Source organism: Colletotrichum karsti (genome assembly GCF_011947395.1).
Source record: "Colletotrichum karsti strain CkLH20 chromosome Unknown Scaffold49, whole genome shotgun sequence".
NCBI lineage: Eukaryota > Fungi > Ascomycota > Sordariomycetes > Glomerellales > Glomerellaceae > Colletotrichum > Colletotrichum karsti.
The window spans coordinates 423,303-444,258 of NW_024065949.1; the positions used below are offsets into that span (position 1 = coordinate 423,303).

General features: G+C 49.0%; 6 protein-coding genes across 6 annotated transcripts; 5 read left to right on the plus strand and 1 right to left on the minus strand.

The window, feature by feature from the left end:
• Positions 1–1,292: 1,292 nt before the first annotated feature.
• On the plus strand, positions 1,293–4,175 carry CkaCkLH20_11653 (amidase family protein; the record flags this gene model as incomplete). The annotated part of the gene is made up of 4 exons (XM_038894367.1): positions 1,293–1,400; positions 1,450–2,197; positions 2,255–3,037; positions 3,091–4,175. The coding sequence occupies 4 exons, from the start codon at positions 1,293–1,295 to the stop codon at positions 4,173–4,175; spliced, it is 2,724 nt and encodes a 907-aa protein (XP_038740442.1).
• Positions 4,176–7,577: 3,402 nt separating this feature from the next.
• CkaCkLH20_11654 (nad-dependent 15-hydroxyprostaglandin dehydrogenase) lies at positions 7,578–8,619 on the plus strand (the record flags this gene model as incomplete). The annotated part of the gene is made up of 2 exons (XM_038894368.1): positions 7,578–7,653; positions 7,712–8,619. 2 exons carry the CDS (start codon positions 7,578–7,580, stop codon positions 8,617–8,619), a joined length of 984 nt encoding a protein of 327 aa, XP_038740443.1.
• A 667-nt stretch (positions 8,620–9,286) lies between these two features.
• Positions 9,287–11,313, plus strand: CkaCkLH20_11655 (amidase; the record flags this gene model as incomplete). Its single annotated transcript, XM_038894369.1, has 5 exons — positions 9,287–9,516; positions 9,593–10,027; positions 10,088–10,394; positions 10,445–10,531; positions 10,582–11,313. 5 exons carry the CDS (start codon positions 9,287–9,289, stop codon positions 11,311–11,313), a joined length of 1,791 nt encoding a protein of 596 aa, XP_038740444.1.
• A 343-nt stretch (positions 11,314–11,656) lies between these two features.
• Positions 11,657–12,872, minus strand: CkaCkLH20_11656 (MFS monocarboxylate; the record flags this gene model as incomplete). Its single annotated transcript, XM_038894370.1, has 2 exons — positions 11,657–12,573; positions 12,632–12,872. 2 exons carry the CDS (start codon positions 12,870–12,872, stop codon positions 11,657–11,659), a joined length of 1,158 nt encoding a protein of 385 aa, XP_038740445.1.
• A 2,962-nt stretch (positions 12,873–15,834) lies between these two features.
• CkaCkLH20_11657 (uncharacterized protein) lies at positions 15,835–16,158 on the plus strand (the record flags this gene model as incomplete). The annotated part of the gene is made up of 1 exon (XM_038894371.1): positions 15,835–16,158. One exon carries the CDS (start codon positions 15,835–15,837, stop codon positions 16,156–16,158), a length of 324 nt encoding a protein of 107 aa, XP_038740446.1.
• A 1,158-nt stretch (positions 16,159–17,316) lies between these two features.
• On the plus strand, positions 17,317–18,988 carry CkaCkLH20_11658 (uncharacterized protein; the record flags this gene model as incomplete). Its single annotated transcript, XM_038894372.1, has 2 exons — positions 17,317–17,950; positions 18,006–18,988. 2 exons carry the CDS (start codon positions 17,317–17,319, stop codon positions 18,986–18,988), a joined length of 1,617 nt encoding a protein of 538 aa, XP_038740447.1.
• Positions 18,989–20,956: the final 1,968 nt, after the last annotated feature.

Genomic DNA, 20,956 nt, shown 5'->3' on the forward strand with positions numbered 1-20,956 from the left:
TCCAGCACTCTCTCATCGCGAACAAAACTACCCGAGCCATGTTGCCATTGAACTGGACTCGACTTGGGACGATTGGGTCTCACTCGTTAGCCGGCCTGAATTTGATTCAGTGCAGTGAAACAAGTGGGACAAGCTCATGAACTCCATTATGGAATGGCTATCTCGCGGTAGCAAAGTCTATTTCATCGACAGATACCTGCGCAGGAATACCACGATTATAAAACAGTGTGCCGGCGCAGGGTGTCGATGAATCGGGGAGATGTATTGATGAACATGGCTGCATTCGATATGAAGATGCACATGGGAATAGGTATATTGGGATCCCATTGAACGCCGAGAGGTCTCTCTGTTATGAATCTGGAGATCGCCCACGTTACAGGGGATTCGACTGGCACCGTTTTGTGTGGCCCAGTGCGAGGAGAATCAACGTTATGATCTGCGAGCCAAGTTTGAGTTAATCAATGTTGGGTAGATTTCTACGTAGTGCCCAATTGTAACTCACGTGGGAGTTGTTTCTTAATGCTCAAGAAACTTGGTAGTGAACTTGAACTTCGATATGAATTAGTAGCCTTCGTGCCGCCAGTATCATCAATGTCCTTATTGTCGTCATTGAGTGCAACCAAATTGGGCAGAATGATCTGCATTCGTGTATTCTTTCCATCACTTTCATATCAAAAGAACTCCGTATTATAAATCTTGGTGACAGAGAACAACCCATTGAGAAAGTCAACATTCAATGAGCACATAGTAATCAGAATGTCGAAGATCTAGCTAAGAAGTCGACGTTGTTTGGAGTGTGTATACCAATCTTATTTGCACATATCACATGAGAACGGAAGTATTCGGAACAGTATTTCCAGATTTACCTGGTTGAATGGTTGATAAGAGATCAAAAAGGATGCTTCCGCGAAAACTAACGAAGCCGTCGCACAGTTCGTATTAATTTCAGACGTCGAACGTCAACGCCGACTCAGCCGAGTCTTGGCTCAGTTCGTCCCATATTCAATGCGAAGGGTCCACAAATCCCGCTGAAAACCTATCACGGAGCACCCGGTAATTGCTGTCACTATGTTAAAGTTCGACCAATGGGAAAACTGGTGGGATCTGCTTTACTGAAGTGATCGTGCTCGTAATACGGGAAAGGGGTTCGTGATGTTCCCGCGAGTCAGGTATGAGAAATCAGTATGCCCTACAAAACTATGAAATCGTTGTGATTGCCTCCGTAGATTTGGGGCTTGGAGTCTCAAGTTTTGGGTGTTCGTCCCGTCTCTTTCGTTCGTTTCAAGCCCAGGATGAAGTCTCTCTTTGCGCAAGTCGCGACTGCGGCATGCGTTCCCTATCTGGTGGCCGCTTCTTACAAGGACGCATTTATCGTAGAATTTGATGGTCCTGCGCAATTGGTAAGAAATGCGTTAGAAAAGAGACAAACACGGTCTGACTTTTAACTAGAGTTCTGACATCCTGAACTCCGAAGTCCAGACTTCACTCGCCGCGTCTGGCCTAGACTGCACCGCCTCCAAACGGTATCAATTCACCCACTCCGTGTTCGAGGGAGCCTCCTTCGATCTCAGCTGCGAGAATGACAAAGTTACGCGAAAGTCTATTCTCAATGCTGTTAAGTCAATTCATGGTGTCAAAAAGGCTTGGCCGGTCACCAATATAGACCAAGGAAATCTCAGGGGCAACTATCCCGGTGGTGTGAATGGCAGAACAGTGAACCGCGAGTTCGCTTCTCATGTCAAACGAGATCTGCCTCAGCTCGAGAGAAGAGATAACGAAACAGCTAATATTCTCTCAACCCACATTGACACCGGTGTGGCCAAGCTTCACGCAGCAAACCTCACTGGCTCCGGGATACGAATTGCTGTTGTGGATAGTGGATTTGATGTCGACGTTCCCGGCCTTAGCAAAGTCGACATCGCATACTCCCACGATTTGACCGACAACGACAATGATGTCCGCGACAACTGCTCCTTCCACGGAACCCATGTTTTGGGTATCGTCGGTGCGAAGGGTGACGAAGGGCGATTTGGCGTTCTCGGAGTCGCGCCAGATGCTTCTTACGAGTTGTACCGGATCCAGCCGTGTGGTGGAAGCGGAGCGACAGACATGTTGATCAACGCTTTCTTTGAAGCTGCTAACCGAGGCGTCGATATCATCTCGTGCTCCTTTGGGGGCGGAGAAGCCTTTCCAGAAGGTAAGATAACCCGTTTTTGTCCACAAGTACTTCTCCACTGATGCTAAACTACGTAAGATCCCTGGTCTGCTGTTGCTACGCGGCTCTTCAAAAACGGAACATATGTCTCTCTTCCCAGCGGAAACGGCGGTCCGGGGGTGTTCTCCGGCGCCAGCCCAGCCATGGCTGATGCCGTCACATCCGTTGGATCGACTGACAACTCCGTGACGCCTTACCTGACGTGGCAGGGAAATTGGACCTCGGAAAATGATGGAGGAGACATTCGTTTTGTGCCAGGCCTGCCTTTCGATCTTCCCGCTGATACACAACTGACAGTCTGGTCCCCGAATCAGAACGTCGATGTGACGAACGACTGCCAGCCACTTCCGCAACCCACCAATCTACCTGCAGACATCTCCAACGTCGTCCTCCTCTCCTCGATCACTCAGTGCTGGAACGATGAGACGGGCGCTTCGGCTTCTCTCACGAAGGCTCTAGGTATCCCTTACGTTATCTACTACACGACTAAAAACTGGACCATTTCTGATGGGCCGGGATTCTTTGAGGACGGACTGGACCCTGGCTTGAAAGCTGTTGTTACCGTTGAGTACGAGACCGGTGTCAAGCTGTTAGATGCTTTACACAAAAGCTCAGGCGCGAAGGTGTACCTTGCCAACGAGGCCTCCAACGCAAACATCAGTCTCGACAACAGACCCAACAACCGGACCGGAAATCTCGCCTCAGTTTTCTCAAGCTGGGGCCCAACACTCACTGGAGGATCCATGCCTATCATCGTCGCTCCGGGAGGCAATCTGATCAGCACTTTCCCTGGAAAATACGGAGGCTATGGTGTTGTTGGCGGTACGGAACACATTCGTCTACTTTCTGAAGGACCAGCTAACAGATGATTACAGGCACGAGTCAAGCTGTGCCCTTCGAAGCTGGAGTGGCAGCCCTTGTGAAACAACGTCACCCTGAGTACACTGCAGAAGATATTCAGGCCGTCATCGCGACCACCGCTCGCCCGGTGAAGTGGAACGACGGAAAAGGCACCACGTCTGATTTTTTTGCCCCAGTCTTCCAACAGGGAGGCGGCCTCCTGGACGCCTGGAACGCGGTCCACTCTACGACTGTACTCAGCACATCTACTCTTTCGTTCAATGATACCGCCAATCGACCCGAAGACCTCAGCTTCAATATCAAGAATTCGGGTACCACGGCGCTCACCTATCATCTGAGTCACAGGGGCGCAGCCTCCGGTTACATCCTTAAGACCGCGAACAGCTACAACCTCACTGAGGGCGAAGCAATCCCTACATACGCCGATGTCAGCATCACTCCGTCAACTCTGAAAATCGAACCCGGTCAGTCCGCTTCTGTTTCAGTGGCTATCACAAAGGAACCCGAGCTTCCAGATGCCGCAACACGGGTTTCCTTCTTTGGGGGCTATATCGTGATCGAGGCAGAGGGTTCATCCGACGTAAATAACTTCACTCTTCCTTACACTGGCTTCGGTGCTCCACTCGCTACTCTTCCCATTATCAACAGGGACACCTCATACCTCATGGCCTATAACATGACTTCCTCGTCCCCGACACGCATTGGACCAGGCCGCACGTTCACCTGCTCTTTGGATCTCACCAAAGATGTGCCTGCCTCCTTCGCCGACAACATGTTTCCGGGAGTCTGGATTGATCCCCTTGTGCAAACTCGCAATATGAGCATCAGCATTGTCGACGCGGACTCTGGAAAGCAGCTGGCAAAGTCGTTTCAGTCCACATCAGATGATATTTGGGGCCCTGGCAACACGTGGTATTGGGATGGCTCAGATGACAACAAGGCGCCAATTCCCTCAGGCACTTACATCTGGCGGGTGAGGGCCCAGAGGTTGAATGCAAACCCGGACAAGGCTGAAAGCTGGGATATCTATGATACGGGAACATGGACACTGCGCTACGCTGGGAATAGCACAACCGCAACATCGGGAGCGCAGCGGTAGTAGGAACATGATCTTCAACTTCATAGGCAAATGAGTCAATTTTCTAGTAGACAGTGTATTTATCCAACTGGTAGCTCTGAAGGTTCTCTTACCACTCTCATTGACGCTATCAATGTTATCATGGTACTTGATGTTCTCAACACAAGACCGTTTTGAAAGTTACACGTTCGGAATAAGTGATGTAGACGAGTGTCTTCTTAAGCAGCTGGTATTCTTATAAAACACAAATCAGCACCTTCTTCTTACCCAAGGATCTTCGACAGCCGGGGCTTGAGATTGATACGGGACATCTGCCCAGGCAATTGAAGAGAACTGTTGAAATGGAGTTGGGGAGAGAGTATCTGGCCCGTATGAAAGGCTTTCAGGAGTCCATTGGCTGTCATTTGCCAAAGCAGCCGTGCTATCTGCGTTCCCGCCAATTAACGACCCTTGATACAGGGCTTGGGGAACACCGAATGTTCTTTCAGTCACAGGCCTCCACACATCGTCTTGAGGTGAAAGCGAACTTAAGGCTGTGGTATTTTCAAAGATTTGGTCGGTACCAGAAATTGGGAAAGAAGTAGACAAATCCGAAATGCCTGAAGGTTGCCCTAGGGCCATAGAAGAAGGTAGAGAACTTGGAGTCGTCGGAAGCAACTCGTCAAATGGTTGTTGCACTCTGCTTACAGAGCTCTGGTCTGCATGTCAAAGTCAGCCAATCGTAATCTGGTCTGAAGCCTGAGTCAACTTACTGCTTTGACTAGACCGGCCCCTTTTCTTTGGCGTTGTGTAAATGCAGTGGGTTGCGGAGGCCTGATCCGTGTAAGAACAGACATAAGCGACATCCGCCGCAGAAAGAGGAACACAAACAAGACACTTTTCACAGCTTGGTCTTCCCCCATCACCTACTAAATGGTCAGCACATTGAATGGAGCATTATCTAGGTGGGAAATCAACATTGTAAAGGAAACTTACACTTTTTTTTACGAACTTTGCAGGTCTCGCAAGCTCCTGGACGGCGTTTATATATGCGGCCTCCCGCTTCCCCTGAATTTGGCGCCATTGTGGAAGACATAGCCTCTCTGTACGTTCATGTGAAATAGTTTTGACAAGACATTCATACTAAGTCAGGTTTTTTGGATGGCGCATTCTGAGGGCCAAAGATGTCGTGATGTTAGATATTTGCTAAAAGCAATGCCGTCTTCTAGAAAGCCTGCGACCTACAAGCCGTCATAGCCGAGTCAAGTAAGCAAGTACCACTGACACCTGGATCGACTCTTCTGCCAGATCCATGTTCGAGGAGTGATGAGCGAGTGTTAGAAACTAGGTCTTGCCTGATATGCATAGTCACAAACCCATTACTGACCAGAACTATTATTGTTCCCGCTGAGACTAGAGTCAGATACGTCTTCCATGGGTAGGGTTTATGGATGGAGAAACCGCCAAGGAGGAAGTTTAATAGTTCTTTTTGGCTTCCAGTAAAACTCTGTCGACAACACGCAAAGGTGACTTCTACGAGCTGCGGCTTAGTAGGCAGAGTCTACTCCAGGACGGCCGGGGGTGCTAGGCTATCCGCTGGCCAAGCCAAGTACGTTACGCCCGCAGACCATGTCGTCTCGGAATGGACCCCACGATCCGAACAAAATTATCATGTTTAGAATGTTTGTTAATCGATCTAGAAGAAAACGCTGATTCTGAGATCGCTCACACAATCAGGTTTTGTTTCGGAGCACATACGCGGGCGCTAGTTCCCTAGGATAGCCCGGATGGTGCGAAGGTTCGAACGCCCTCCGGTTCTTAGAGTACATTTTGTATCAACAATTAGAGACCCAAAAGAATCAATTGTGTATCACGATATCTGATTCCAAAAAGTGTCAAGATTTTGTAAATATTCCAGTGCCCTGATTGAATCGGATCATCAGGCTTTGATTAGCACCTGTATTGAGTTCATGTTGCTTGGCCGCCCATTCCGGTGCATGGCTTCGAGGAACAACGGCTACTACTTGTTGGTTTGATGTTTCCTATTGCTGAACCCTCAGAATAGTGTGAAATCGAGGTCACACCCACGGCCGAGATCTGAGAGTATACCCACAAGGTCCCAGATTCGTCTGACTCCAGCCAGTCGTAGTGACTTATCTCCGGTGCTCGCGACCTGTCAGCTTTCCCGGCACATGCCTTACGCGTAAAACCGCTTTGTCCTTTCCGGGACAACATCGGACAGATTAGGCTTCTGCGATTGCTTCCTCATTAGAAATAAAGTCTCATCGTGGCCTGATTCCTTCTCGAACGGTTTTCGTCTGAACATTTCTCTAGTCCAAGACCATCACAGGCTGTCGGAAAAGGCATTGGTTCTGTTACTAGCAACCTTATCCGGGCCTATCGTAGCACTAGATCTCTCCAGGGGAAGTTTAATGATATGCCGGTGTTATAGGTCGGACTTGGAGCCCATGAGCCCCTGTTTTCAGTCCACTTTCTGGCCCGCGCGGAGCACGATCCCGCGGAGATCCGGTTCGGTCAGATCGTTGGGTCAGGTTTTGCAGTTGAAATTATGGAGCGTGATCGGTCACATTCCCTACCTATCTGGTTTGAACTATCTGGGAGGCGGCAAGTAGTAAGACATATCGAGTCCAGCATCAATCTCTTCAGCTTACCAACACGAGTGCCTCTTAGCAGAAGACGGTTTCAAAGCCAATGATATCGTACGTTTCTGGCAGATCACAGTTGATGACTGATTCAACTTGTTTGCGGCAACTCGTTAATGCAGCTTTCACCATGTCCTCATCCAGGCGCTTCCTCAGGACAAATTGAGCTCGCAACAACTGCAACAATTGATTTACAGATGGATACACGAACAATGACAGTGGGAGTACATTAGCTCACGTTTTCATTGGTCGAGAATGGGTTTTAATGATTGAGAATTCCCAAACCTATCATGGATGTCTTCCACGATGACGAGTTGTGCTCTTCACCGTGATAGCGCGGTCACAGTATCGGTTTCTGACTGGAGTGAATCGTATGATGGCTTTACCATTTGTAGTGATAGGAACAGCAGCTCTTGCAAATCCCTCTCGGAACAAATTCCGCAAGTTTTCCTGACCAGGCTCATAGGAGAAACGGGGGACTTATCCGACGTTTCGTAACCCCGCTGCGGGGTGGCTTCCCCTCATCATTACACATCGAAGTCGTGGGGGTCATTGACGAGACCTGGGGAGCAGGTGTGCACGTCTCAGCAAGTAGCAAGCAAGCTGTTGACTCGGCGCAATGAACTCCGATGGTCGGCTTCACCTTCACTATCCAACAAACCCCGCATAATCCGAACAGCTAGCTGTAAACTGAGGATTCCTTCAGCGAACCTTAAATTCTTGCTCAAAGATCCTTCATTAGCCTTCTTCCTGTTACTCTTAGAGTTAGGTTGAAGCTATCATGTCCGACTCACAGAAGCCCAAGACACTTTTCACCGTGTCAGGTAAAACAGCCATCATCACGGGGGCTGGATCAGGTATGTCGTATCGTTATTTTCGTCGTGAAGATATTGCCTAAACTAATGATGAGTGCAGGCATCAACTTTTCCTTTGCTGAGCTTCTCCTCAAGCGCGGTTGCAATGTGGTCATTGCTGACATCGCCTTGAGACCCGAAGCCAAGGATTTGGTCTCGCAACATCAAGGCCCCGGCAAGCCACGAGCTGTATTCGTTGAAACCGACGTAACCTCCTGGCCGGCCCTGTCTCGCACGTTTGGCGTTGCCATAACCGAATTTGGCGGTTTCGACATCATCTGCCCTGGAGCGGGCGTGTACGAGCCGCATTGGTCCAACTTTTGGCATCCTCCGGGATCAGCTGAGAGCAAAGACAGCGTGGATGGGGGCCACTACAAGCTTTTAGACATCAACATCAACCATCCCATCCGGACGACTCAGCTGGCGATTTCACACTGGCTGCATCCCAAGGAGAGCACCAACTCCGAGCTTCCTGCTGTCACGCAGGCTTCTCCGACCAACCCGAAGCGCATCGTCCACATCTCTTCGGTGGCGGGCCAAGTGCCGAACATCAACGCCCCGCTTTACTCCGCATCAAAATTCGCCATCACCGGCTTTGTGCGGAGTCTGGCTCGGCTGGAAGAGACCGATGGAATCCGCGTCAACGCGGTCGCTCCCGGCGTTGTTCGCACACCTCTCTGGACCGAGCATCCCGAGAAGCTCATCAACCTGGACGAGAGTCAAGACGGCTGGGTTACCCCCCAAGAAGTTGCAGAGGCGATGCTCCGATGTGCTGAGGACGATGGGGTTCCTGGAGGATCGATCTTGGAAGTTGGCAAGGACAACACACGTCTGGTGCAACCGTTCAATGATCCAGGCCCGGACAGAGACCCGAAGAGGGGACTCATCGCGAGAAACGTTTCCAACGGGACTGCCATGATCTTCAACTGGCTCAAGGATGCGAGCATGTGGGCCGTCGGTAGAGACTAGACTCGAGCATGGAAGCCTGATATCATTCTTCTCCGGACAGTCGGCTTTCTGTAATTCTTTCATATAGATGACAAGAAATGTGTGAAAAGCTCAGCTTCCTCGGAAGCCGACACTCCGGGTCGGCGCCAAGGTGGATGGATGATTGAGTCAATTTTTGAGCACGATTATCAGAGATAAGTCCCCGCAGGTCCTGGCGGCAATAGGTTGGAAATATGTCCCGACGCACTCCACAGATACCGACAGAACGGAGAACCCTGGCGGCCAACGGAATTGGCAATTGTAGCCGCAAAAATATGACGGTTCCGGTTAGGCATGTACTCAACTCCGATGTCCGGGCTCCACTTGGATTCCGGGCCGGGGTTCTTATCAGGTCCTTTCCCGAGGAAACTGGGCTAGTTATTCAATTTATCAGCTTGTCTATATGTTTGAAAGATAGAGGAGATAACAATATTCTTTTCATTCACTGCGATAATGTGACCATAGACACACCTTTAAATGAGAAACTATGATGTTTAGACACCGAATGCTGGGGGAGCTGTGCAGCTCTGCGTTTCGTGCCCGATTTCTCGGATTCTATCGTCTGATCACTCTCAGAAAATGCGGTATCTTCTGAGCTATCTCAGTCTAACTTGCAGCTTGCTTTCAATTGCAGGCTCGATACCAGTCAATGGAACCAAGCCAAGTCCAGAACTGCCATTCCCTTGTGCGTGATCCCGCTGTTTTCCGACAACCCTTCATCCACGGCATGAGTATTGATCATGACTTAGTTCCTCTCTGCAATGGAGTCGATATCGAGGATGCAACGATTGGAGATCTTCAGCGATTTTTGACATTGGGGAAGTTAACAAGTAAAGACTTGGTGACTTGCTACGTCGCTCGAATCGAGCAAACAAATTCGTAGGTTCTTCATGTTGAGGACAGCCAGAAACGTCCTCTTGATCAAAGTGCAGTCTCACTGACCAACGAACACCAGGCATCTCCGGTCTGTGAGCGAAATCAACCCAGACGCCATCACAATTGCCACGACCCTGGACGAGGAGAGAAGAACTCATGGCATCCGAGGCCCGATGCACGGAATCCCCTTCATGGTCAAAGACAACATCTACACCGACGACAAGCACAACACAAGCGAAGGCGGCCTTGTCTTGCTTGGCGGTAGATACTCTTCCGAGGCCACAATTGTGGCGAAGATTAGACAGGCGGGCGGCGTGCTACTCGGGCATGCAGCACTCTCCGAAGCAGCTGATCATCGCGCTCTGACCAACTTCTCTGATGGTTATTCAACCCGAGTTGGACAGACAAGAAACCCGTTTAATCTCACTCAGCCCACGTCCGGTAGCAGTGGCGGCTCCGCAGTTTCGGTCCGAAGCAACCAAGTCCCAGTTGCGTTGGGAACCGAGACTCATGGGTAAGATGCTCGACTTTAAACTATCATCCACGCTTTAAATGCTGAGATCACCAATTGCAGGTCGCTGGTACACCCGTCGGCACTTCTGGGACTGTACACGATCAAAACAACCCCTGGTCTGATTTCACGCCATGGCATCATCCCTGGCAGCTATTATCACGACACCCCTGGTCCAATGGCGCACTCGATGAAGGATGTTGCAATTTTGCTTGACATCATGGCAGGCCCGGACCGTTTCGACAACTTAACCTTCGATGCTCTTGGCCATTATCCGACAAACGGGTACTTTGCTGAGATTACCGATCAAAAGTCGCTGAAAGGAATGAAATTGGGAGTTCCTTGGAATCCTTACTGGTCTACAATTGGGGTATGCTGGTAGCATTTTCATCATGAGGCCAATGACTAACCCAAACAAAGGCTATCAACTCTCCGGGACAACGCGATGCCTATGAAAGTCGCCTGGCGGAGTTGAAGGCAGCTGGTGCGGAAATCTTCAACCTCACGGTGAGTATGCTCCCATTAGAACAAGGCTTGTTGTCTAAGGCGGAAGCTAGCACATCCCTCAAATCGAGACTGTGGCCAACAAGTATGGCTTTGGTCAACCGGCCGACATCCCAGAGGAACATGGCCAGCTGATCCCTTACAACACACTTCTCGCCGTTGCGTATGGCGAGTTTCTCCAGAACTTCAGCTTCCCCGAACACGACGAGCGCTATGGAATGAGTACCCTCGCCGAGATGGCCGCATGGAACGACGCTCATAACGATACTACGGGAGCCCTTGGGAACAGCACCTGGTGGTTCAATACCGTTTCGGGCCAAGACTTCTACGACAATGCCGTCGCAACCAACGGAACGATGGGTGATGAGTTCTGCAAAGCGTTTGGCTGGGGCCGAAAGACTGCACGGGAAGCGATCGACGGCGGGCATGCATACACGTTGAGCAACGGCACCGTCATCGAACTCGATGGCTTGCTCGTGCCAAACGACCCGTCTGGAGGTCACGACAACGCGTGCTCTTCGATCCCTTCTTATGCCGGGTACCCTGTTGCATCAGTACCCATCGGACAGAGTGGATATGGCGTCGCCTTCGGGATCTGCATCTATGGTCGACAATACTCTGAGGCACGCTTGGTCAGGGTGGCGTCGGCTATGGAGGACCTTTTTCGCTGGAACGCGAAGCCTGAGTTTCACAACTACGACACGGCAGAGGGACCATGGGACGCGCCTTGGCCTGGGTATGTTTGCTCAGAAACTTCACTTGACAGATATGCTTGCGAACTTTGATACAACTCCGTTCCTGCTGGCTTGTGAGGTTGGTCTCCTACATCCAGATAGCTAGTTGTGGCTTGATAACACCTTCGAGTCTTCCGCTCACCTGCAAAAGCCTCAGCGACGCTAGTTTTCATCTAATAGAGCGAAACCTTGTATATTGCTGGAATATGCACAATTACTTGGCCGACCACAGCGCGTAAACGCCACCCAACTTGAATCTGGAGGTTGCCGCTTCGCCTTCAACTAGGATGCACGAGGATAACAACCATGTCCCTTGTAGTGTTGACGTCAGAGCAATATATCTACAACATTGTTGCTGCCAAATCGTTGGTCCGAATGATTCAAAGCTGTCCTCTTAGAACTTTGCCGTGAGTTTCCATCCCACCGCCATGACTCTCACAGAGGCATAGCAGATGAAGGCCAGAACATATGATGCCCCGGAAAACATGATGAGGCCATTCCAATTTTGACCTCCCTTCGACGACTCCAAAATAGCTCCTGCAATTGGCAGACTGCTGAGCGTCCCGAAGCTCGCCATCATCATCGCTGTAGAAAAGTACCTGCCGTAGTCCCGAGCGTCACATAGCTGGCCGAGACACACTGGGACGAGTCCTAGGTTGCTCCCGCTGGCGAAACCGAAGAGAGCGACGAAAGCGAGAAGCATGGGTTGGGACTGACCCGAGGGTAACCACAAGCCAAAGACGGTGATGAAACAGAGTGCGATAGTGATGAGAATAATGTTGAAGCGTCCATACTTGTCAGCAGCAAGCCCGGGCAGGAAGCGCCCAACAGCCGAGCCGGCGTTGAGGATCGACAGAATGGTGTAGGAATGGACTGTGCTTCTTTGCATACTGGCGGCATAGGAGATGATGTAGGTGATGGGAACGAAGAGACCCCACTCCATGAAGAAGATGCCAACTGCCGACAAGGTAAACTTCAGGTTGCGAAAAACGGTAAAGTCCGGCCAAATTGATATGGGCCCATCCCTTTTGGGAAGTCGAGATCGAATGAACAAAGTTGCCGGGATGGTGAGCCCAAGTAAGATGAAGCCCAGTATTCTCGCGGTGGGAGCGAAGCCTAGTGTCGGGAAGAGATTCTGGAGGAGTATCGGGTACACGATTCCTCCGATTGAGCCAGCAGTGGCGGCAACACCGGTAGCAAATCCCCGGCGGCTGTCAAAAAAGTGTGCAATAGCTCCATATGAGGGAGAGTTGAGGAGAGCACCTCCAAGGCCACCAAGGATAGAGTAGGCGAGAAGAATCTGATAATACTCTGAAGATGCCACAATTAGCTGGGCTGTTGGTCTCAAGAGCAGATTCTGAGAACTAACCTTTGCACAGGCTCAGAAGCAAGAGACTCGCCGAGATGCAGAGGCCTCCAGCAACGACGAGTCCCCGAGGACCATAGTTGTCAAATAATGGGCCGACTTGAATACCGACGAAGAAGACGATGAAAAGGTAGAGACTGAAGATCCAGCCGATCTCTGAAGGGGAGTGGTCCGCAAGCTGGTTTTCGGAGAAGTAAGATTCAAAGACGGCGGCAGAGTTGATGAGGCCGAAGACGGACAGCATGGCACAAAACGAGCCAAAGACCACGAGCCAAGCCTTGAGACCACCTTCTGGGAAAGTCAGCTCGCCGACGCTTGACGTATCATGGCCTGCATGACTGCTTCTTCCTCTGTCTCTTGATCTTGATCTCTCCTCGTCGTATGATCTTGAATCTTCGTATCGTATGGCAGATGTTGTCGAAGAGCCGGGGACATTGATATTCCGTAAAAGTACTGAAGATGTCTCAACCGTTGTCTTCGACATGCTAGTCGCAGAGCTTATCAGATGCTGTATATGTCTATCGTATTTTCTAATGTTAGGGATGGACAACCTACATGGATGACTAGTCGTAGGACTTCGATGAAGACAAAGTTTTGGTTGGTAGCTTGACAAGTAATTGTTGTTTGAACTTGCTAGTCCAGTCGAGTAAGGTCCACGATGAAAGAGATGTAAGTGTGAAAAAGCATAATCCGGCCAACTCCGATTTTGAGAAAGTCCCAGGATCCACTGGCACGTGCCGGCCACCAATGTCTTCTCGAGAGGTTAAACACTTACGTTAAATCGCCAATGGTAATTGGGTAATAGTTCCGCTTAATATTTACCCGTTCCAGCCTACTTGATATGGCTAGTCGTTCCGGCATGGAAGCCAAGGAGGCACCATGCAAATGAGAGACTAGCCGCGATCCGTCCAATCATAGAATTGGCTTGGGAGGAGGACCCATGTCGTTCTCTGAGATGCCACAGTCATCCGAGTTGAGTCCTCTTGAAACATTGAGGATTCTCAGCGGAACTGTCTAATGCTTTCACAAGAGTACGCGCAGTTCAATGTTGTATTGTGCGGCCTGTTATCCGGTAAAAAATGCTGCTGGTCATAGTTATTCAAGAGGAAAGTATGGCGCCGGTTTTGAAATTAGAGAGCCCGGGTTATTGTAAAGTCTCCACACCGCCGCCGGGCGTCTGCCGCACTGGATGGAGTACCACCCGCCGTCTTATTCCGCCGTATTATTCCGCCCGTCTTTTTCCAACGATAATCATTGCGTTCTCATAGGTCAGCTGGTTTCATATAAGCCACTTGTATTGTGTCCATATGTCGGAAGTCCGAATTTTCATAGACATCGAGTCTTGCGAGGAGAAAGAAGGGCGAGTCACGCCAAAACCCACGAGCTTTGTATTTACCAGCTTAGCCGCCCGGCCCATGTTCAACATCGTCTCAACCGGGGCACGGCACCCCATGTCGAAGCGAATTTGCATTCTGCAATAATCTTCTTGCAGATAAGACCCTTCATGTTGTAATATGGTGTTTTCTTGTTTCTTTTTGTGGCGTCGAGCTAGTTATCAAATCTCAAGAAGAAATCAGCCGCGTCGCATTCGTAGTAACAGAAAAAGTGTGGACATCGCGAGCTACGAAGAAAAAGAAATCCGTATCAAGCAACACCTTGGGGAATAACTTAGTAACATTCAGTTCAAAATTGAATATTGTGATTTGAATACAGGGGTTTTCTTTCTTTCTGTTCTTTTTTTCTTCTTTTTTTCTAATTCAGATGTTTATCGTGATTTTGACGACTTGTTACCTTGGTTGCCGTTCTCTATTTTTATTTTACCTCTATATTTGTTGCTCATGTTGTAGTTGGAGCTGTACTGCGTTGAACTGCTATTAAACTCAGGCGACGAGTGTCGGTCCGCGCGCCACTGTGCGCGCCTGCCAGGATCCGGCCGGGCCGGCGCCGAGTGACGCCGACCTCCGATGTGATTACCAACTCGTCTACTAGCCTATACGATCCTTCTGGTCTCTTCAACAAGACTGCATCGCCCATACGCTTTAATACGGCGAAATAAACCCTATTCTGGGTCCAATAGTCCTATGGCGCTATGTTTGACTATTGTGAAATCACTGACGAGATCCGAGTTTGACCGTGTGTATATAATCATGATTCGTCCACTATTCTAATAAATTTAAACACTACGTCTTGTCCCTTGTAAGTAGGTGACTACAAAGTTTAGTCGTTGCAAAGATTTAGTCAGTTCAACAGAGTTGGTAGTACATTTAAGAAACCCGAAGGCATTTTGAGTTCCCTGTGTTGTCCTCCCGTCACTCCGGCACAACAAGATGTGGTGATAACGGTACTTGTCCTTTCCGATGATCAGTAGCTAGCCAGAACGAATTTTATCCTCAATGGTATGATCCGGTACTAAATGCTAAACTGCACGGCACATATCTGACGTAAGGTGTTGAATACAGAGGATAGTCCTCCTAAATGACATCTAGATATGGTGATATCAGTGGCTTCTCTGGAATATCATCTTTCGATCTCGTTTTCAAACCTCTCGCCCGTCTTACTCATCAACAATTATCTCGTCATGCTTGCCAGTGCCCCTGAGCAGCCGTGGAGGAGGTTCCCAGAAGTAGCACGAGTCAGCCACAGATCCCCTGCCAGTATTGACACTCTGATAGAGAGTTTAAAGAACTCATGATCTTGAAGAAGCCGATGACCCGATAGGAACTTTGACAAAGACTAAAATCTCACGTAAACTCCAAAACGTATCATTCATGGCGGCGGTCTGGCATCGTCTATCCACTCAGTGGACCCTGAAAGGCTCGAAGGGTCCGAGACACACTTTGGGCCCTGTCTTATCCACTACACTTTTCCACAACTAGGTGGAGAAACTTATTTGCAACGATACCAAAGATCCAAACGGATACGAGGCACTGTAGAGAGTAAGACTTCATCTTACTTATAGGCGAAATGTTCAGGATATATAAACAACTGTTTTTCTGCCTTTCTCGACTAACATCTCATCCTTCTCATTCACCTCAAGTCCATCACACAACAAGCTCCTCATCTTCTCACCTGATAACGTCCACTTATCAAGCTACTCAACTCAAGACGCCAAAGTCTCCCATTTATCGAGCTCTTCAACTCAAGAAGCCAAAGACTCCCATTCATCAGACTCCTCAACTCAAGACGCCAAAGACTCCAGCATCACAATGCATTTCACCACCACAGTTGGCTTGATCTTCGCGGCCATGACGCCTTTGAGCTCCGCGGCCGTTTGCGAGAACTTCGGAAATACGGCCATCCCTATTTGGCAGGTGCAGGCCAGCGGCGTTGACGACATCCCCGGAAAGTGTGGCGGCCTATGGGACAACCTGAACGGCTTTGGCGGCTGCGGCAAGAGCGCTACCTCTTGCGGCGGCTCTAATGGGAACCTGGTCTGGCGCTTCACTGGCAGCGCCGGCTGCAACGCTGGTGTGGTCGAGTCGACCTGGTACAGTGCAACTAAGAACAAGTTTGGGTCCATCAACTGTTAGGTAATATGACCTGTATGGACGTCGGGCGGCTTGGACAAGGGATTTGGAAGATCACATGGGGGTTCAAATATTGGAACGGGCGGCGATAACATGATGGCCTAAGATTGGGTCGTGTTTCGTTTTATATACATCCAGAGAAGCAAGCCTCATACAAAGCGCTGGCCTTGAAGAGACGTAATCAACTTGTCGATCCCAAAACCTTTCTGCCTTTGCGTATGGTGAGAGCCTCAAATATGCTCTGCGGTCGTTTACTTTCATTAACGCCAAAGCTGAGTGGCTTGCGGTCATGAGAAGACTGCATTTGTGCTCTTCTTAACATCGGCTTCCAGCTTCAAAAACAAATCTAATTGGTTGGGAGACAATTAAGCACCTGGGGCATGCATGCCAGTGGCGCAGCTCATAGCGAACTACGCACGGGGGCTTACCGATGAACGCCAGACGCATAACTTCATTTTCACTGTTTTCCGTAGTCATGTCATGAGTACAGGCCGGAAAAAAAGAGTAAATGCCGGCAGACCTGCCGTTTCGGAGTACCATTCGTGTAAACACTGGATTTGGCTAACAGATATGCCAGAAAAGTACCGTCAGGGGCACTTCTGGCCTATTTTCCAGCGCCCTCAACCGTCACTGAAAGAATTGCCAATGCATCTCAACTTGACCGCTTGCCCAGGCGCAGCTTATCGGACGCGGCGTGCCTCCGTCCGTCGACCGCATTTCGTGCCCCACCATGGTCGGGGCCGGCTCCGGCGTTCGTGCCCGAGTTCCGCCACCGGACTTGAACGGAAGTTAGTGGAGTCGAGCGATTTCGGCGCGACCGAAGAAACAATTCATGAGCCAATCTTTGCTGGGACCATTTGTGCATGAAATTGGTTCACAATGCGCTGCAAAGTGGCCAAGAATGTGCAGCTACTTTCCGGACTCGGGCTCGGAGCTGTGCCGAACCGAACCGAGCGGACCGGGGTCCGGGTCCAGTGGATTGATTGCATGGAATTTTCCAACGAGCAACAATTGCAAAATCGCATCATCGCCTGATTTCCGTTGTGCTTGAGGGGCTCTACATCTTGGTTGAGAAAACTGCTATCCTACGCGCGCCCAGATAGCAGCGTTTCGTGTGCCCTCGTCCCGATCTCGAGGCAACAACACCCCACGAGCGTAACAATGGGCGACACCACAAGCACACCGGAGAAACAAACCCCAGAAACACCCCAAGCAACCACGACAGAAACGCCTCGCGATGTCGACGCGCCCCTCTCAAACCTGGACGCAGTCCAAACAAACGCCTCCTACATTCCCCCGACCCTCTCGCCATGGCGCCGGCGCGCAGTCATGTTCGCCCTCTGCATGACCCTCCTCCTCTCCGCCCTCGACATCACAATCATCGCCACGGCCCTCCCGACAATTGCCTCGACCCTCCACGCCTCGGCGGCTCAGTACGCGTGGGTCGGCAGCTCCTACACGCTCTCCAGCACGGCCTCGACCCCGGTGTGGGCCAAGATGTCCGACATCTTCGGGCGTAAGGGGACCATCATGGCTGCCGCAGCGACGTTCATGGCGGGCAGTCTCGTAGCGGCGCTCGCGGGGTCCATCTCAGTGCTGATCGCGGGGAGGACTATCCAAGGCTTGGGCGGGGGCGGCTCTCTGGTGCTTGTCACGATTGTGATCGGGGACTTGTTTAAGTTGGAGGAGAGAGCGAAGTATTACGGCATGACTGGCATCGTATACGGCATTGCAAGCGCGGTTGGACCGATTCTCGGTGGTGTCTTTACGCAGACTATCGGATGGAGATGGTGCTGTGAGTTTTCGGCTTCCGTCCTCGTCTCCATTTACTCCGGCTAACAGGACCAAAGTTTACATCAACCTCCCCTTCGACGGCATTGCACTCATCGTCCTCTTCCTTGTCCTCAAAGTCGAAACCCCCAAAGAACCCTTCCTAGTCGGCCTCCGCGCGCTCGACTGGACCGGCTTCGCCCTCATCATCGGCGGCACAATCTGCTTCCTCTACGGCCTCGAGGCCGGCGCAGGCGGCATCCAATCATGGAAATCTGCGCAGGTAATCTGCCTCATCGTCTTCGGCGTCGTCATCCTCGCCCTATTCATGCTCTGGGAAGCCCGCTTCGCCACGAACCCCATCATCCCCTTCCGCATCTTCCAAAAGACCACAAACGTCGCCTCCTTCGTCCTCGCCTGCATCCACAGCTTCGTCTTCATCTCGTACGACTACTTCATCCCGCTCTACTTCCAGGTCGTCCTCGGTTTCCGTCCCATCATCGCCGGCATCTCGCTCTTCCCGCTGCTGATCCCGTTGACGGTCACGACGATGCTCGGTGGACTCTACACGCGGCGGACGGGGAACTACATCATCCCCATCTTCTTTGGCTCGGCGCTCATGACGCTCGGAAACGGCTTTTTCATCACCTTTGACACGAACACGAACTGGGCCAAAATAGTCGTCTTCCAAATGATCACAGGTTTCGGCGCCGGTGTCCTCTTCCAAAGCCCTATGATATCTATTCAAACTCATACACACCAGAAGGACATGGCCGCCGCGATGTCTGCCTTTTCCTTCTTCAGATCGCTCTTCTCGTCCATGTCGATCGTGATCGGGACGGTTTTGCTGCAGCGAAATCTTGGTGGGGGAGGACTGACATCTGGGCAACTTCATTCAGGAGGAGAATCCGCAGACACGAAAGACTCGGTAAAGCAAGAGTACGTCTCTGCGCTGCATATCATGTGGGCTTTCTTCACCGGTGTCTCTGGCTGTATGATTATATCCGCGTTGTTCATCAAGCCGAAGCCGAAGAAAGAATCCCAGGGATCATCAGGTCCATAGTCTTTAAGTTATTAGAGCTATCTCGCAAGAACCAAAGAAAGAGAGATTTTATACGAAGAAATTTAATCTCACACAAACACTACCAGGTCACTGTCACGAGCTACATGTAGAAGTTGGCTCAATTGATGGAAGTCCTTTCGCGAGTTGTCAACATAGTTTGCACGTTCTCTCATTCGCTGATACCTTCTCTCCGTCGCTTCTCTGGTCTACCATTTCTCGGCGTCCTCTTTGTTCTTCTCCTAATTACCATCTTAATGCACTCAGCGATCGCTTTAGCAATAGGAGGTGGCTGAGAGACCATGACATCTCTATACTGCGTCTCGATTGATCCGTAGAACACGAAATCATTGTTGAAACCTTGAAGCCTGGCGTGCTCTCTTACAGTGAGCCTGTCTCCGCGTACTGCACTTAATGTCAGCTGCTAGCTTTCCGCAGCTGAGGTACCGCAGCTGAGGGGTCCTCCATACCGGAATGAACTAAACTCCAGGGGCTGCTACCAGAAACGTCCAGACCGTCCGCGTCCATTAGAAAATTCAGCGCTCGCGCGGTAGGAACCTTGAGACCGGTTTGGTGATTATAGATAGTGTATAATAAGGGTAGGGTGTATAATACCTATACTATAGCTACCTATAGGTACCTAATAGTTTAGTTTAAGTGAGACAGAGAAACTAGAAAATAGTTTTTTAAATACTAATTAAAATAGATTAAAGTTATAAAACCTATAGTATTATAAAATATTTATATCTATAGATATTTTTAGTTATTTTTAAAATAAAATAAAATAAAAGATATAGAAATGAAAAATTAAAAGCTTATTAACTTAAGGTTTATAAATAAGAGAAAAGTAATAAAGTTATTATATATAAATTATTATTAAGGATATTATATACTTATTAAGTTATAAATTTAGCCTTTTTATATATATTTCTATATCTTAATTTCTATTTATTTCTTTATTAAAATATAATTATTTTTATTAATAATAGAGATATATCTCTTTTTAATATAAAGCGTTTTTATATTTTAATTTTAAAATTAATAATATACTTATTAATAAGAGAAGGGAGATTCTAAATACTAATAGGGGTATTACTATTAAGAGAGCTTAATATAAATTAAAACTATTTATCTTTAAGAGAAAGAAAATAGAACGCTTTAAACTAAATATTAAGGATAACTAATAGAGTAATAGCTTTTTATTAATAATAAAAATAATACTTAAGAGGGAGGCTAAAGAATAAGTAATTTAAAAAAATAATTAATATAAAAGATTACTTTAAAAAATAAGGAATTAAAAAATATTTACTTTTTTTATATTATAAAGAATTTAAATTATTTAATATAGTTATAATCTTCTTTATTAGCTATAGGTCTTTTAAAAGAACTATCTATTAACTATAATAAATAGCTTTTAGGTTACATACTAGAAAATTATTAGAAAATACTAAATAAATAAAAGTAGAAATATATTAGAGAGAATAAATATAAAGAGCTATTTAGCTAATTCCTAAAGGGCTTTAAGAGCTAATTTCTAGATTTATAGATTTAATGCCTTTCTATTAAGAAAGGTTCCCTTACTATATAAGGGGAGAAAAGTATAAGGGTAGAAATTATATATAGATAAATTACCGCTTTTAGACGGATTTAAGCAATCTAATTAGTAGAAAAGAACCTCTAAAATAATTGGCTGGAAGTAACGCGCGCCCCACTTTAGCCTATATTAGGCTAGTGCGGCTGGTGCCGGCTAGCGCGGGCTAGCGCGGGCTGGCGTGGGCTGGCGTGGGCTGGCGTGGGCTAGCGTGGGCTGGCGTGGGCTGGCGTGGGCTGGCGTGGGCTAGCGTGGGCTGGCGCGGGCTAGCGTGGGCTGGCGCGGGCTGGCGTGGGCTAGCGCGGGCTGGCGTAGGCTAGTATAGGCTAGCGTAGGCTAGTATAGGCTAGTATAAGCTAGTATAAACTAGTATAAGCTAG